This window comes from Rosa chinensis, chromosome 2, assembly GCF_002994745.2.
Source record: "Rosa chinensis cultivar Old Blush chromosome 2, RchiOBHm-V2, whole genome shotgun sequence".
Taxonomy (NCBI): Eukaryota; Viridiplantae; Streptophyta; class Magnoliopsida; order Rosales; family Rosaceae; genus Rosa; species Rosa chinensis.
The window spans coordinates 15,452,245-15,467,826 of NC_037089.1; the positions used below are offsets into that span (position 1 = coordinate 15,452,245).

A 15,582-nucleotide genomic window follows, 5' to 3' on the forward strand; every position below is an offset into this window, starting at 1 on the left:
GTAATCCCATTTTGGGCCGCAAGTATCGGCCCACTGGCTCAGACCCACTAAAGGATTTCGCCAAACTTACTTTTGGGCTCAAACAGGCCCTTAACACCACTTAGGTAATCGCGTGAGAAGGATTGAACTTTTAACTTATTTAAGTCCGAACTCATTTGTCTACCCTGTGACTAGCTCCAAGAGCTTCCAGGTACGTGTCATATTGCTTGAGTTAAACTTGTGTAATAAATGCAATGGTATATGTTAATCATAATTAACCATGACATAATGCATGCCATTAGGGGATGGTCACGACGCATCATAGCGAAAGACCGTGAGCAAAACTAAAGGGAAGAAAAAAATGAGCAAACTTTAGACCTCAGATTTCTATAGAGAATTATATAACTAGCCCATACAATCATTTTTGGTACAATGCCAAGATAATTAGGTTCATCTAAATTCAGAATTACAACTAATGAAATAAACATTAAATAAATATAAATCTTCTTCTTTAATTTCTTTTCTCAAATCTGTGCTCACTTCAGTCAAACCTTCATGACTCAAGAATCAGACTCTGTAGAATTACCATCTTCGATCCTAAGGGTGTCGTCCTACAGCTTTTCCACACATAAGAGCATTTGAAGGAATGTTGTATTCATTAGCAAGGTTTTGGGTTGGATTCCAAACCCTGAGATAGAGCTGTTGCCCAAGATACTGCCTTTCCCATGTAGCTGACCTCAAGTTCCACATTCCTTGGTTGTCTAGTGACACCAATATAGTACTCCAGGAGTTTGGATAAACCTTCAAGAACATAGAATATGCATGTTTATTTCATCGAAAAGCAAAGCAATCTAAAATGTCCAAGTAAAAGAGCAACCAAAGCTATATACCTGAACAGTATGTCTAGTTAGAGCATCGACTAGATTATAGGTTTTTCTCTTGGCTGGTTGCCACTGTCCAGAACCATAGCTGTAATTGTTCAAACAATAAAGAAGGTCAGTCTATAAAGTAGGTTACACACACAGAGACATGCACGAGCGCACGCACACACATATGAAAAAGTTTGAACAAGAAAGCACATTTTACATACCCAACAGCCCAGAAATCATAACCATCTAAATGCACGGATTGCATGGTCTTTTCGTTGTTTTGGAAAACGATTTCAAGGAAGTCGTGGAGTGAGGCTGGCAACACAGGTGTAGCTAATGTTGCAGAGCTACCAGAGGGAACGGATTGGATGGCATCAAAGGTGAAGACCCCAGGAATGTTAAAGTAATCAGCAAGCTTTAATGGGGTGTCAGGGTTAACGTAGGAGACTTGGTTAAATGCGTAACGCAGAGTTCCATTTATCAAAGGTGCTGAATTGGCCAATACAATTGTCTTTGTTGGTACTATCTGTCCATAATGGTATGAGCCCTGAGGGTTAGGCCTGGCTGCATTTGCTGTCAAATTCCACCTGCAACAAAAACCAAGTTCAAAATCATCAAATTAAACCATCATAATTTAGATTCCAACAAATGTGAGCTCATTTTGTTTGAATCTTTTCTTATATTTACCTGAAAGTTCTGGCTTGCTGCATAGACCAGTGAAGTTGGAAACTAGGACCAGCAGGTACAGGTCCAGAAACTGAAGTGTGAGAGTTCGAGTAGTGTAGCACTGCAGTTGCTGTAAGAACACGCCTAGTGAATCGCGTGGATGCTACAATGTAGTAATCCTTTGGAGGCTGATTTAAGGTCACTAGGACGGAAAATGATTGGCCAACATGTACGTCAAGAGAGTCATATAGGTTCTGTTGCGTGTGAGATCCTTCACATTCAACTAGCTTCAATTTATGGCCCTGAATTCTGAAGTTTAATGAGGTTGACAATCCCACATTTGATACCCTAAACATATATGTTTTGCCTGAAATCATAACAATGAAAACACAGTTAAACACTTTCATTTGGAGAAAAGGTTAACTAAATAAAAGTGGTCCAATCAGAGTGTTTATAAGGATACCTTGATCACCACCGAAGGTAGTACTAGCCTGGCCATTTATAAGAAGACCGTCGGGGAATGGAAGTGACTTTCCTGAGTCCAAAGATTTCTGCAAAGCCTGTAAACACCAAAACAATGTGATAATTGAATGAAGCATGAAAAACCCTTTAATCAAACACGTAGAGTGCAACAATTTAACACCATCACTTATAGAATGACATTTATCAAAATCATGGTTTTCTTACCTGATGGCTGGACTTGTACCAATCACCAACAAGTAAAGTGAAATCACTCTCAGGGAGTGGATAGGGGATTGGAATTCGAGGTCTCGAGTAGACATTGATACCTCCAAACGCTCCAGCAGCTCTGTGCAATTTAGTTGATGGAAAATATGTGAAGGTACCTATCTGATCCTTGGCCTGAATCTTGTAGGTATAGTTTGAGTTTGGAGGGATGGGGCAATTGGTTCCCAATACCCCATCTTGCCATGAGTTTTTCCTCTGCTTAATCCCATTCCTGGTTGTAGCCAAGCAAATTTCTTATTGTGCTGATTTATGCAATCAGACAAATACACATTGAAATGCAAGAACGAACAGACTTGAAAATTTGGGGAATAAAAATTTATTTCTTCCATTTCTATGTAATCCTAAAGGAAAAGTTACCTACATTACTCAGAGAAGCATTATGCAGTCATCTGGATTGATTTCATATCCAACTGTCCTAAAATTCTACAAGATAAACAAAGACTCAAGCAAAAATATGCCTTTCTCAGACATTGAACCAGCATTATGATTTTTCTCACTAAAGCCCTGAACGTAGAAAAGCCCCAATTTTTTAAAGCTTCATGCTTTAAATGTAAATTCTTTAAGGAAAAAAAAACAGAAAAAGAATGCGAAAATCAATAACATTAATAAGCAAGGCATTTGGGCAAAACTAGAGTGGATTTGGAGGAGAGTGAACTGACCATGTTAGCAGAAAAGGCTGGTCCAGCTTGTTAATGAGGTTGAGGATGATGTTGTCATTCGTCACCACATCAAGTCTAGGCCCAGGAAATTGACCATTGATAAGTATCACCTACAAACATCACAAAGATCCAATCTTTAGAATCCCCAACAAGCCAAAACCAGAACTGACGGTACAAGAATGACAACTGAGATCTGAAACCAACCTGTTGGGGAACACCCAGAGGAGAGAGAGTCCCATAAGTCACAGTCCAGGTGTAGTACTTATATGGGTCCTCTGCTTTCACCAAAGAAGCGCTTAACACAACAGCCAAAGCACCAAGCAGCAATTGGAGCAAGACTGCTTTTCCCATTGTCTCTGCAAAAATGCCAAACCTCACAAAACCTCAGGTTCTGGGTTTCTTTCTCTTTGGTTTCTCCGGGCCACAATAAATGGAGTTGCAATGAGTTAGTGAGAGCTTTTATAGCAGCAGCGCGGGAAAAAGTGCTTCACCAAATATGTTCTATAATTACATTGGTGTTTTTTTTTTATAGGGGAAAAGTGCTTTTGAAAAAATGCAGTCTGTTTTCTAAGGCATCAACCCCATCAATGCTCCTCTCGTGTTGGGCGCCTATACGCGTTTTGGAATTATGGATAATTGCTTAGAGTGAAAGCAATTTAATCCATCATTCATGAGTAAAAGTAAAATAGGACTACAATTTTGCCTCTAATTGCGCCATTGATGCTGAAAATTAGTTACTTTTGCTGCTTCTTTATGTTTGCTTTACTTTTTCATTTTTTGACTAATTTCTCTTTTCTTTTCTTTTTGAAATGGGGCTGGTGCGGTTGCCCTCAAATCTTGATTAATGAAACTGCAGAATACAAGGGGGGACATAGAGCCTGAACCCCATATTACAATAAGCATCGAGAGAACATCTTGAAATAATACCAGGAGTCTCCACTAAATATATGTATTCTAACAAGCACTAACTACTAAAGAGTGCACGACTGGCTACTATATTTGCTTTGACAAAGCGGTGACATACCGAAAAGAAAACTTTATCCTTAAGAAGCATCATTACAAAAAGCACAGCTTTCCCACTATATTGCCGCACAAAAACAAATCCGGCGACACTTCGTTTCATTCGGCCACTAGGAGGATGCATCCATTTAACTAAAGAAATGGTTCGCTGCCTCGCTAGGCCAGACCAGACACACTGAGTGTGCATACGGGGACCAAGTCCTCTTGGCTCTACCACAAAGTAGTAGAGATTTATTGCTGGCATAAAGCCACATTGAAATAAAAATAAACAACTTTGCAAAATAGAACATAAAATTAGAACTAGAGCCCAATCCCAGGCCCAATAATTCTTAAGCCCAGCAAGGAATAAGCACGAGTCCAGCTTAACAGTTTGTTTGCAGCACCACCACAAACCTATCAACGCCGCCGCCACTACCGTGCCACCATCATCGTGCCTCCACCTTGTCCTGCTTTCTGTCCAAAACCCAGCCACCCTAGCAATTAGATCGTTGTTCGATCTGAACCCGAGCCGCCAAATCACGGGCAGAGAAAATAGAACCTCAGAGCCACTGATCGACGCCGAAGCTTCAACGACGCTTGACCACCGTCTCCTCCCTGTAAACCGCCTGTCCCCAACCACCCCTTGCCAAGCCATTCTACCTAACCTTCCATCCAACGCACTCGATCTCATATCAGATCGGATTCGACTGGGATCGCGTGCATCAGTCAGAACAACTGCCCAAACTCGGCCGCCACCATCACCTCGACACCAAAGGGACGAAATCAAGCTATTAAAGCCCATAGTGGCCCGTCCGGCTGCCCTCGCCACCCGCCGACGAGGCCAAAGGCCCATGCCAACGGGGGAGGTGCCGTCGGACGAGAAGAACAGTAGTCTGGAAAACTAGATTTTGGAGAGCGCATGGAAGCGCGTTTTATTCCTTTCTAAAATAATTATTTGGTTACTAATTCCTCTTTTCATTTGTAATAAGATTTAGGGTTTTCACATTATATGGAAACCTATATCTAGTTGTATATATTTATGAGTATAGTTAATATGAAAACACAATGCTTGTTCACCGAAGTAAACGCAGTTTTTTGGTTGCTGGGTTTTTGTAGTTTTGTTAAGGAAATGAAGGAAGTAATTGGTGTCACATGACACAACAGGTAGAAATGTCTGGTTTTATTTGGTTTCTGCCATTATCTTTTTCCATTGGGTTCTGTGACCTTGGAAATAGCTAGCTGCTGTAGCCTGCAAGGCTGTAACGCAGAATGATATATAAAAATTTGAAGACCAAATAAAGCCTTTTATGCCATCCACGAGCCTTCTGTTCACCACCAACCACAACTACTTGGCCTCTTAATTCTGTTTTCTTTTGTAGATCAATCATCAATACCGGGGCAGTTGATCGATAATGAGGAGGCCAAGGTTACCAAATTTGTATATCAATTGTCGCAATTAGTACACATGGTAACATATGCAAAATGGCAGTTTTGCAATAAGGTCTAGAATGCGAGAAATCATGTAGGGTAATTGTGTCACATCCATAGTGCTATCTGATCGTTTGATTTGTTTTGTGCGTATTATTTCAATTGAAGTTTAAATCATTAAAAAATGAATGAGATCTACAACAATAAATTTATAAATTTCATTTTTTCAAGTGATTGACATGAAGAAACTCACACGCTAGCTTGTTTTGTTTGTTCAATAATTAACTGTTTGAGGCAATCTGCCAATGACAACAAACGAAAGAGATGTACGTAGTTAACTAGTTGAGCTGGTATCTAGCTAGCTAGTTGAGGCATCTAGAATCTAGGATCCTGCCATGCGTGCATCCCAATGCCATTTAAAGCTTTCATGGGATCGAACCTTGTCTTGCCTTGCTTTACGTACTGTCTTTGCTTTTATCAACAAGCATGTGTATGACATAGTTGAATGCCGCATATTGGTGACTCTAGCTAGCTGAATCCAGCTCATGATTTCGTTTAGGTGCAAACCCAGCAGGCTTCAATCACCGGAAGCTTCGTTTATGAAATATGAATCTTTGCCTGATCTACCCAGGTTTGAGCCTAATGATAATGCAGGTATAAGTCGTATAGCACAAGCTTTGATCATGTGCTGCACAGGATTCAAATTCCACTTGCTCTATCTCTTGCAACCTCTCAAAAGCTTAAAGACTAATTCTTGGCTAGTCAACTGGTACTCTGTTTTCTCCTGTATGAAAATAACTAGTCGAGGGGACAGGAGGTGAGTACCGACTGGATCGTAGAGTATTGGAGGAGGACTATCCAGTGACGCTTCTCTTTGTAAACGCCTTGGATTGGGTTAACTAAGCCGACTGTTGTTTCTAATAATGCTCTTATTAATTAAGTTCGTCCAATTACACTACCTAGGTCCTAGTACCTACCTGGGGCATGGTAATGTTGACTTTTATGGTATCCAGTCAAATAATATATTTTTATGATTATCTGTCTAATTCTTTAAATACAGTAATAGAAAATTGAGAAGAGTTGAAAATAAGCAGGGCCCAGTAATAATGTGATCCATGTGATGTCCAGAAAATGCCTGCATACATGGGCCTGGGTTTACTTTTGACCGTATTATACAATGGAGAAATTAGGTACCACCGGACAGTTCACACTCTTGGCTAACTGAGGAGGTGGCATGGTGCCACTATGGAGGGTTTGGAAAATTCGATCACATAGGACTGAATTGTTCCTCAAATTTGCCCATTTATGTGCAAAATTATGACCGTGCAAATCATGAAAGATTTCAGGCCAAAGAGAGAAAATCATGAGAGATATTGGTTGAGGCAATGAGTGGGATTCCTATTATGATGCTTCTTGGTGATGGAAAGAGATCGAAAGCAGCATGAATGAAAAACAATGATGGAAGCTCAATAGGCCCTGGTAAACGAAGAAATAAAAGATATGTCGAAGAGATTACAAGCTTGCAAGGAACATTTGTGCACAAAATTTGTAGATCTAGACGTTTAACTTAAACTAAATGAAATGAGTATCTGTGTGGGTTTGACAGCAGAAAATCAATTATATAACCAAACAAAAAAAGAGAATCACAATTGGAAAGATACAAATTCTTGTTTCAGTTTGAGCATTATTTAAGTGCTAGTGCAATGAGTAGGAATTTTAAGTATAGTGCCCCTAAACGACTTATTTATAAATCTCATAAGCATTATATTAAATAGATTGAAGAAGAGACTAAATCTCACACAAATCATGTTTTGTTTTTTTCTTTCTTCTTTTTGAATTTGGACGACAGTGTAACTTTTCACTCCACTGCTGATGTCAGTGAGATTTGAACTCATGACCTCTCCAGCGTTAGTTAGAATAGCTAACTAATTATAGGCTACGGCTCACCGACAACAAATTATGTCTATAAATATTTTATCCTATTCAACTACAGTAGTAACAAAATAAAATTTGTTATTATACATACCAAAACGAGAAATGCTGAGAAATGAATCCGGTAGAAAACCTAACCACTTTGATGTGTTGGAAATATTTCCTTTTTGCACTAATTTGGGTTGCTCGGCCATAACTTGCTATTTGGGCCTAGCACGGGAGATCTCATCCCTGTTTAACGGTTCCATGCATGGTGAAGGTGTCGAACTTTCCTAAACCCATGCTCAAGCTACACGTACTGTAGTGACATGAAGGCTAGCTTGCATGGTTTCCACGTTTCTATGCATTAGGTCTACGTGTAAGCATAATCTCGATCAAGAGCCTCTTCAAAAATACTGTGTGTACAATTCTTCATTTTCAGCTTAATCTGTTCTAGTCGTCAACATGTCTGAAACAGATCAAACATACCAATCGCCCCTGCCCAGTTCAGGTAATTAAATTTTAACCTTCAGAAACTAAGAAACTACTTGATTGTTTTAATTTTGATTTGGGCTTTGGTGCAGATACTGTAAGTGATATATTCCTATGGAAGAAGAAGAAACAGAGTGTTCTTGTTCTTTCGATAGCAACAGCAATATGGGTTTTGCTCAAAGTCTATCGTTTCAACTTCCTGACTGTAATTTCATGGGCGGCGATGTTTATTGTTACTTCTTTGTTCGTTTGGGGCAACATGCTTAGGTTCTTTAACAAGTAACTAACTAAGTTCCCCTGCCATCAAATTTTTCTGTCTAGTTTTTTAATTTTTTTAATTTTTACTCGGTGTTATGGATGGTCGAGTTTTATGTTTGTTTAATTCAATTTCTTGTTTGCAGAGAACCTCCAAATTTGTATGGAATGTTGGAGGTAACTGAGGAGACGGCTTTGGGGACTGCGAATACCATTCGAGCATGGATTGAAGAAGGAATTCGATGGATGTTTCGTGTGGCCGCGGAGAGAGAGTGGTTTGTATTTGCCGGGACTGCCACAGGTTATGGTTACTCTCTCGTGTAGGGAGATACTTTGATCTGCTCACCGTTCTTTATACAGGTAACACATGTTCCTGTGATTTACTCCTTTAGTCGCCATGGTTTCCCCTTTTTCAATTTGGACAGTTTGATAACACACACGCGAGCGAAATATGTTAGGGTTTTGGTAGAACGCGCCCCACGCGCGAGCGAAATAAGAAAAAAACAAAAGGAGAGTTTTCTCTCCCGGCCGTACGCCGGTGGTTCCCCTGCCGCTGCGTTATGGTCCGGGAGGGGAGTTTTGTTTCTGCGTACGTAGTGATGGGGGTCCATGGCAGCGGCGAGGCTCTGGGTTGGTGGATGGGTTGTCGGCTCCGGGTGTAGTCGGATCAATCTCGATCTGCTACCCCGGTTCATGGAGGTTTTGCGGCGGTGGTGCAGCGACGGATCTTGGGGCTCCAGCGGTGCTCTTTTTCGCCACCATCCCTGTGTGTTGGGCTGTGGCTGTACTGATCTAGATGCGATGGTGCTGATCCCGGAAGGGACCTGTCCGATCTCGTTTTTGGATCTGTGGGGGTTGTCAGCCTAGTGCTGGGGTGGTTTTTTGTGGCGTGTCAGGGCGGGGTTGCGGCGAAGGGTTTCAACGTGATGCTGTTTTGATGCGTGACGATGGCCTGGTGGCATTGGCGTTGTTGGTGGTCGGTGGATCTGTTGGTTGTGCTTGGCCGTGGCTGGGAGTGGTGGTCTTTGGGCTGAGCCTGATTCTTGGGCCTCTCTGTGATGTTTATGTTTTTGTGTTCTGTTGTTATTTTTTGGTAGTTAGTTTCCGGTGGGTGTTTTGGTAGGAATAAGTCTCTCCTCTTGTGAGCGAGGGTTAGGGTTTTGGGTCTGGTCTGCTGGCGGTGCTTTCTGGCTATCAACGTGACGATGAATCACCCTTACACGTGGTCTGGCTGTTTTGGACACGGTGTCCGAACGAGTGAAAACAGTTCATCGTTTATGTTTCTGGTGAGGTTGTACCGCCATAGTTAGGTTTGGTTAAGGGTTAAGTCTGGTTAGGGGTTGGGTCTTTTTGACTCATGTAAGTCACTGGTAGTGATGGTCCCGTAACATTGGTTTCGATGATATTGTAACCTGTATGGTTATTTGGTTATTAATAGAAGGTGGTATTGTTCTCAAAAAAAAAAAAAAAATTTGGACAGTTTGGTTAGTAGTAATTTAATGAATTTTTATTTTTATTCTTTTTCCGGTTAAAAGAATTTAAGCATAATTAGCTGCAATTAATTAAAGTTTAGCATGGATTGAGAATATATAGATCTATCAAGAATTTTCAAAACATGTAGGTGAGCAATACAGTGGAAAATGAGATTTAATCGTGTTAATCTAGCTAGTACATCACATTTGCATGGGAATGTTCTGATCTCATTCATTCCTATCCTAGTTCAGATATGAGTAAAATATACCATGCAGTCCCTAAACCCTAGACATTCATTAGTGTTTGTAGAAATGGTGATCCTATATACTCCTTCAAAATCCAAGAAGCTGGCTAAATGTCCTTGTGGCATGGAATATGGTACTTGTTGTCTCCGGCCGGTCACTTTTAAAATTTCATACATATGTATATCTGATATTAATTTGGTTCTGGCTGTTGCAATGCACAGGCGTGGTTATGGGCATGACTATTCCTGTGATATATGCGAGGTACAAGGAAAATCTCAAGAGGAGTGAGGAGTGGGTGAAGGCACAGGCAAGAAGGTACTATGACATGGTGGATGAAAAGGTAGTCAAGAATATAAAGAACAAGGTGACGGTCACCAAAGAGAATTATAAGGACAAGAAGGTAGAGTAGCTCGCTGCCGTCTCTGTAATCTCTCGACTCTGGACCTTAACAGTCCATCAGCTATCTAGTGACCTGTAAAGTGATATCTTCTACCATATACTTCATCGTTGTCTTTTCATAGTGTATATATTCATGTAGTTCTATCCCATGTACAAGTAGATTCCGTGTGACCTTGTGTATCATTGTCGTTGAATGGCGATGATTAATTACTGTAGTTATTGCTTCTATGAATTTTGTTTTGGAAAAGAAATTTATTTCTTGCGTACAGCTTCCAACATTGGTTTCATGAAAATGTCGATGGCAAGGAGTCTAATCGAGTTTGTCCTTGCAGGTGGGGCAGTAGCAATATCCTGTTGAACACCCACCCGTAGAGGTTGCAAACGGCCCGGCTCGGCCGGTCCATTTTAAGCGGATCTAGTCGTGCTTCGTGCCGTGCTTGAGCCGGCCCATTTATTATCGTGTCGGGTTTGTGCCGGTCTATTTACTTAATCATTAAGTCCGGTCCGGTCCATGGTCCGAGTTCATATCTTGCCTGGCCGTGCTCGTGCCAGGTCAATAAACGGGCCGTGCTCGTGTCTACCCACTATAAAGCACGATTTAAAAATCTTAATTTAAATAAATAAAAATTAATTTTATTTAACTATTTAAAAAATTAAAATAAATTAAGTTCTACAATATTTTTCTTAATCTTAGCTTTTTAAGATTATAGTTTTCTAATATTTTTTATATTCCACTATAAGAAAGAAAGAAAGAAAAAATAACTTAAAATATATTGTTTGTAGTATATTATTGTGAGATTAATCTTTATTAATATAATGAAGATTTAGTATTATATTATTCTTTCCTTCATTCTATAGTTGTATTATTATGAGATTAGAAAAAATACTTTATGTCAAAACAAGGATATAATGTTTTATTTCACTATTTTGACAATATAAAGAAATAATATTGGTGGAATTGTTATGAGATTTTAAATAAAGAGGTCTAATATTCAAATCTCATCATTGTGATTTTTAAATATTTTTAAAAATAAAATGAAATTTTGTATTTATAACGGGCCAGCTCACAATATGTCGTGCTCGGGCCGTGTCGGGTCCATTACGGGTTCAGATCGCGCCAATGGGCTAATATTCCTAGGCCCAACCCGGCCCATTATTCTAACGTGCTCGGGTCGTGCCGGGCCACTAACGGGCTTAGGCCGTGCCGGGCTTCTTTTAAGCATGCCGGGCCCGTGCCGTGCTCGTGCTTAGCGGCCCGTTTGCCACCTCTACCCACCGGTGTATAATTAGCCTAAGGATAGCTTCTAAACAACATAAATGCTCTGTTGTTTCAAGCTGCCGACCAATTTGATCCTCCCAATTTTCATGGAGGTCTAGTCCCCTTTTCTAGGGCAATGTACCGCGCGTCAAGGTTCATCAATGAAAAGGAAAACGTTCCCCTGTTTCACAAGAACCGTCCAATGACCCAATTAGTCTATAGGGTCTCAAGAGGTTTAAGATTTGTGTCTCAATCTTAGATTTTATGTCATGTCACTTACACATATTACCTATTTAACAAATATGTTATGTAATTCTTGAGTAAAAAGATCATTTTATCATTCTAAAATCTAATAGTTTTAAATTATTTAGGCTTTCATTTGAAAACAAAAAATTGACTTTCTTATGAAAAAAAATATCGTTTTGATTTTTTTTCTTTTCATTAGTTTGGCATTTAATATATATATTTGATGGATGAATTGATATGGTATAAGTATAAAACAAGGGTTTTTGATCGTGACCAGCCTAAGCGGCCTCCCTTGCCGCACCAAAACTCTAGCCTAACGCAGACCTTGTGTCGCCGTTTCTCCATCTTTTTTCTATCCCTACTTCACAATTTCCGGATTTGTCCATGTCGAATATTGATTCTGTCACCAAAAGCTTGGCTACCTCACTTGCTATTGCTACCAATGAGGTGGTGGACATCTCTTCCATGTCAGATGGAGGAGCACAATGAAACTCCCAGTCAGATCTTCTAGCAAGGCCTCTGACACCAAAGCCAACAAATGTTGTCGACTTGAGAAGGCATTTTCGTCGAATTTGGGTGCTGAACAAGGGTTTTAGCGTTCAACAGCGCGCTCCTGATCGTTTTCTTTTTGTGACGTCCCGAACCCGAATTCACCGGTTTACTAGTCATTTGGACGGTAAACAACTTTTACTTTCACTTTTACTGTCGTTTCAATGCTTTTGGGGGGCCCTAAAAGTTGACTTTTTGTTCGGATCAAAATTTGAGAAAATTTCCTTCATGAAAGTTGTAGAGGACGTTAAACCGAGCGCGTGCATATGTGGTACGTAAAAATCGGAGTAGTAACAAAGAAGTTATAAGGGTTTTAAGTTAGTGGCAGTTTTGTAATTTTGTGAAATTCATGTCTATACATAGAAATCTGGACTTTCCATTTCAGGAAAGCCTCGAAAATTTCCAGTTTTCTTCCTCTCGCCGATGTAACTTTCCGGCGTCGCTGCCGCCTCGTCCGGCCACCTATGGCCATGAAATTGGTGTCCATCTCTTCGTCTTGAAACAAGGTTTCTATCTATATATGCCTTGCACCCTATCATTCACCATAGACGACGAATCGAAGCCAACAAGTTCACTGTAGCAGCTCGGGTTTTCTGGAAAATTTTCCAGATTCCGGCCATCTCCGGCGGCATTTTTGATCTTGATCGATGCGCCTCGAGACGGGGATGATATTCCTCCAAGCCTTGTTCCACGAATCGAAGGAAAAATCGACGAATCAAAGGTTTGAAATTCTTGACACTGTTTACGTTTCGGGTATAATCTTCACCTTAATTGTTGAGGTAGTTCTAGGCATTTTCTGGCTTGGTTGTAGTTGAAAGAATTAATGTGTGTGTTGAGAAGGTGCTACTGCCAAATTTTGGTGGCCATTAGAGTTGGTGGCAGCGGCGGCGGCGCAGCCACTGTGGGCGGCGGTAGCGGCGGCTAGGGTAGCTTTTTAATTTCAATTTCTGGCTAGTTGAATTCTATAATTATCTTAGAACTTATATATGAAGTTTGGTGAGGATTGGTGGAGTTTTGAATCGGTTATAAATTTCTAAAGATTTGGATTTGGATTAATGTTAATCGTGAATCCGGTTGTCGGATTTCCTCCATAATTGTTATATAGTCTGAAATCGACGAGTGGGCAGTGTTGGTGAAGTTTGGTTGGATGTGGAAGAGAATTGGAGAAGTTGAGGTTTTGGGTTTTGAGACTTAATTATTGATTATCGTAAAATTATTTTCTGTCCAGTAATTATTTATGTACAAATAATTGTGTACAGGGCGACGTACCGAGCTATTGCTCGACGAATGAACTCGTATGCATGGTCGCCTAAATAGTACTGTGAGTGGACATTTATTTTAAATTAATTGTGCATGCAGTATATTAGCATTTTCCGATTGAGATTTAATTTATAATTTGAATTATTGAGTTTTATGGTTTTATGAGATTTAGTTTATCGAGATTTATTTATGAATTACGAGATTAGTATTGAAATTCCTTCCCGAGGGCTTTTAGTAGATTTTTGAGATAGTCATTCATGAGTTATTGAGTTGAGGAATGATTTTCGGGAAGTGACTGATTCAGAAAATATTATGAGAATTTTGGATTTCGAATATCGGTTTTTATGAGGATTCACGAGTACGAATGTTTCATCGAATATTTGAGCATGATTGATTTATCGAGATTTATTGAGCTTTGAGCTCCGTACTTATCATCTTTGAAGTTAGATTGAGTTTTCTTTCCGAAAGCATTTATTGATTTACAGAGTATTTGATTTTATGCTTTCGAGGATGCTTTCGAGGATTTATTGAGATTTTGAGGTTATTTTCAGTTTCTTGAGGAGGCTATTCAGTTTATTAAGGAGGCCAGTTTTGGCGCATGCGTATCTTACCTAGTTGGCAGTCCCTTCTAGGTAATAGTCTGGTTGGCAGTCCCTTCCAGACTACAGCCCGGTTGGCAGTCCCATCCGATGAGTCACCTGGTTGGCAGTCCCTTCCAGATGACATGAGGTTGTTAGTCGGTAGTCCCGTCTACTACCTGTGGTTAGTCGGCAGTCCCGTCTACTGCTTGTGGCTAGTTGGCAGTCCCTTCTATCCACCGCCTCCTATTCCGGTTGGCAGTCCCTTCCGATGCGTCATCTGGGTGGCAGTCCCTCCTAGATGGCATGAGATGACTAGACAGCAGTCCTTTCTAGTCATCAAACGAGCCTCATGAAAAGGATGTTTTTATAAGGATTGGGGATGAGATTTTAAGAGGTTTCAAGATGTTCTTGTTACGTGATTGAGATTTCAGTAAAGAGGATGATTAAGAGTGTTTTCAAGATTGTTACTGCATGCGAGATTTTAGAGAATAACTTGGGAAAGCATTAAGTTTTACTTATACATTTGAAAGTACTTATTTTTCGTCCACTCACTCTAACGGATTTTAAATGTTTTCCCCTGGGCCCTTCGGTTTTAAATGCCCAGTTTGCAGGCCAGTTTAGCTTGAGGTCGAGCGTATGTGGGGTTGAGGCATAGCTGTCATAGCTGTCATAGCTTCCCCATTACAAAAGCATCGGTCATTTATCTTGTTTTCTATTCTCTTGTACGCCTGTACATTAGATTGCTCTGATAACCTATGAGATTAATATTCTTAAATTTAGAATTGTTTATGAAATGAGAGATGTGAGGTGTTGTGATATAGGGAGCAGGGTGGCTCCAGGAGAATAAGAATGGATGATTTAGAAGTGTGGATGTTTTTCTACAGGTTTTGGGTTGTCCATTTTTAGGGGAAGTTCTGTCAAATTTTTGGTAGAATTTCTTCTAAAGTGGGCCCCGTAGGGCCTCTTCGGATTTCAGGGTGAAATCCGGGGCGGGTCCTGTCACTTTTCTCCTTTGATCTTTGAGGAGATAGAAACAATGGAGCGTCAATCATGCTTTGGTTGTTATACAACCATATGATGGAGTGTCGTCTTTGCAATCTGTAGAGATGGAGGAGTTATTTTTTTGGGGCGCAACATGAATATGCCGCCGACATATAAGCAGAGAACACTATTGCTTGCTTCTGTTGCGGGTAAATTCCTTGACCTGGATCAAAAGTTATTTGATGCAACTCGAGAAATTATGGTTAGGGTTTCACATGCAATTTTGAAACCTTTTTTCATGCAAAAAACCCTAAAATTTTGAAACCTTCACATGCAATGTTTCAAGGATGGAATGTTTCACTTTCAGGGTCTTACCACCCCCATTCTTCCTCCTGTTGGAAGATCTCTGTTTAGCAGACCTAAGACAAGTAAGGTACGCAAACCTATTGCTATTCATAGTGTAGAGAAAAGACAAGCTAATGAAGACAATGAGTTGGCTTTGGTACCTGTGGACACCGAACAGCAAGCTAAGAGAGATCGACCCTTTCCTTATCCTAAAAAGCTACAATTTTTGATGTCTGGTTT

At 40.2% G+C, this 15,582-nt stretch overlaps 2 protein-coding genes across 2 annotated transcripts; one reads left to right on the forward strand and one right to left on the reverse strand.

Moving 5' to 3' along the window:
- Positions 1–341: 341 nt before the first annotated feature.
- On the reverse strand, positions 342–3,417 carry LOC112184309 (L-ascorbate oxidase homolog). The gene is made up of 8 exons (XM_024322572.2): positions 3,125–3,417; positions 2,921–3,030; positions 2,202–2,472; positions 1,978–2,074; positions 1,536–1,881; positions 1,070–1,435; positions 870–948; positions 342–780 (listed from the first exon to the last, which is right to left on the reverse strand). Exons 1-8 carry the CDS (start codon positions 3,269–3,271, stop codon positions 577–579), a joined length of 1,620 nt encoding a protein of 539 aa, XP_024178340.1. The 5' UTR covers positions 3,272–3,417; the 3' UTR covers positions 342–576.
- A 4,205-nt stretch (positions 3,418–7,622) lies between these two features.
- LOC112183779 (reticulon-like protein B13) lies at positions 7,623–10,388 on the forward strand. Its single transcript, XM_040515577.1, is given in 6 exon segments — positions 7,623–7,769; positions 7,843–8,029; positions 8,152–8,306; positions 8,309–8,365; positions 9,779–9,856; positions 9,945–10,388. Coding segments are annotated over 6 exon segments (711 nt in total). The 5' UTR covers positions 7,623–7,723; the 3' UTR covers positions 10,133–10,388.
- Positions 10,389–15,582: the final 5,194 nt, after the last annotated feature.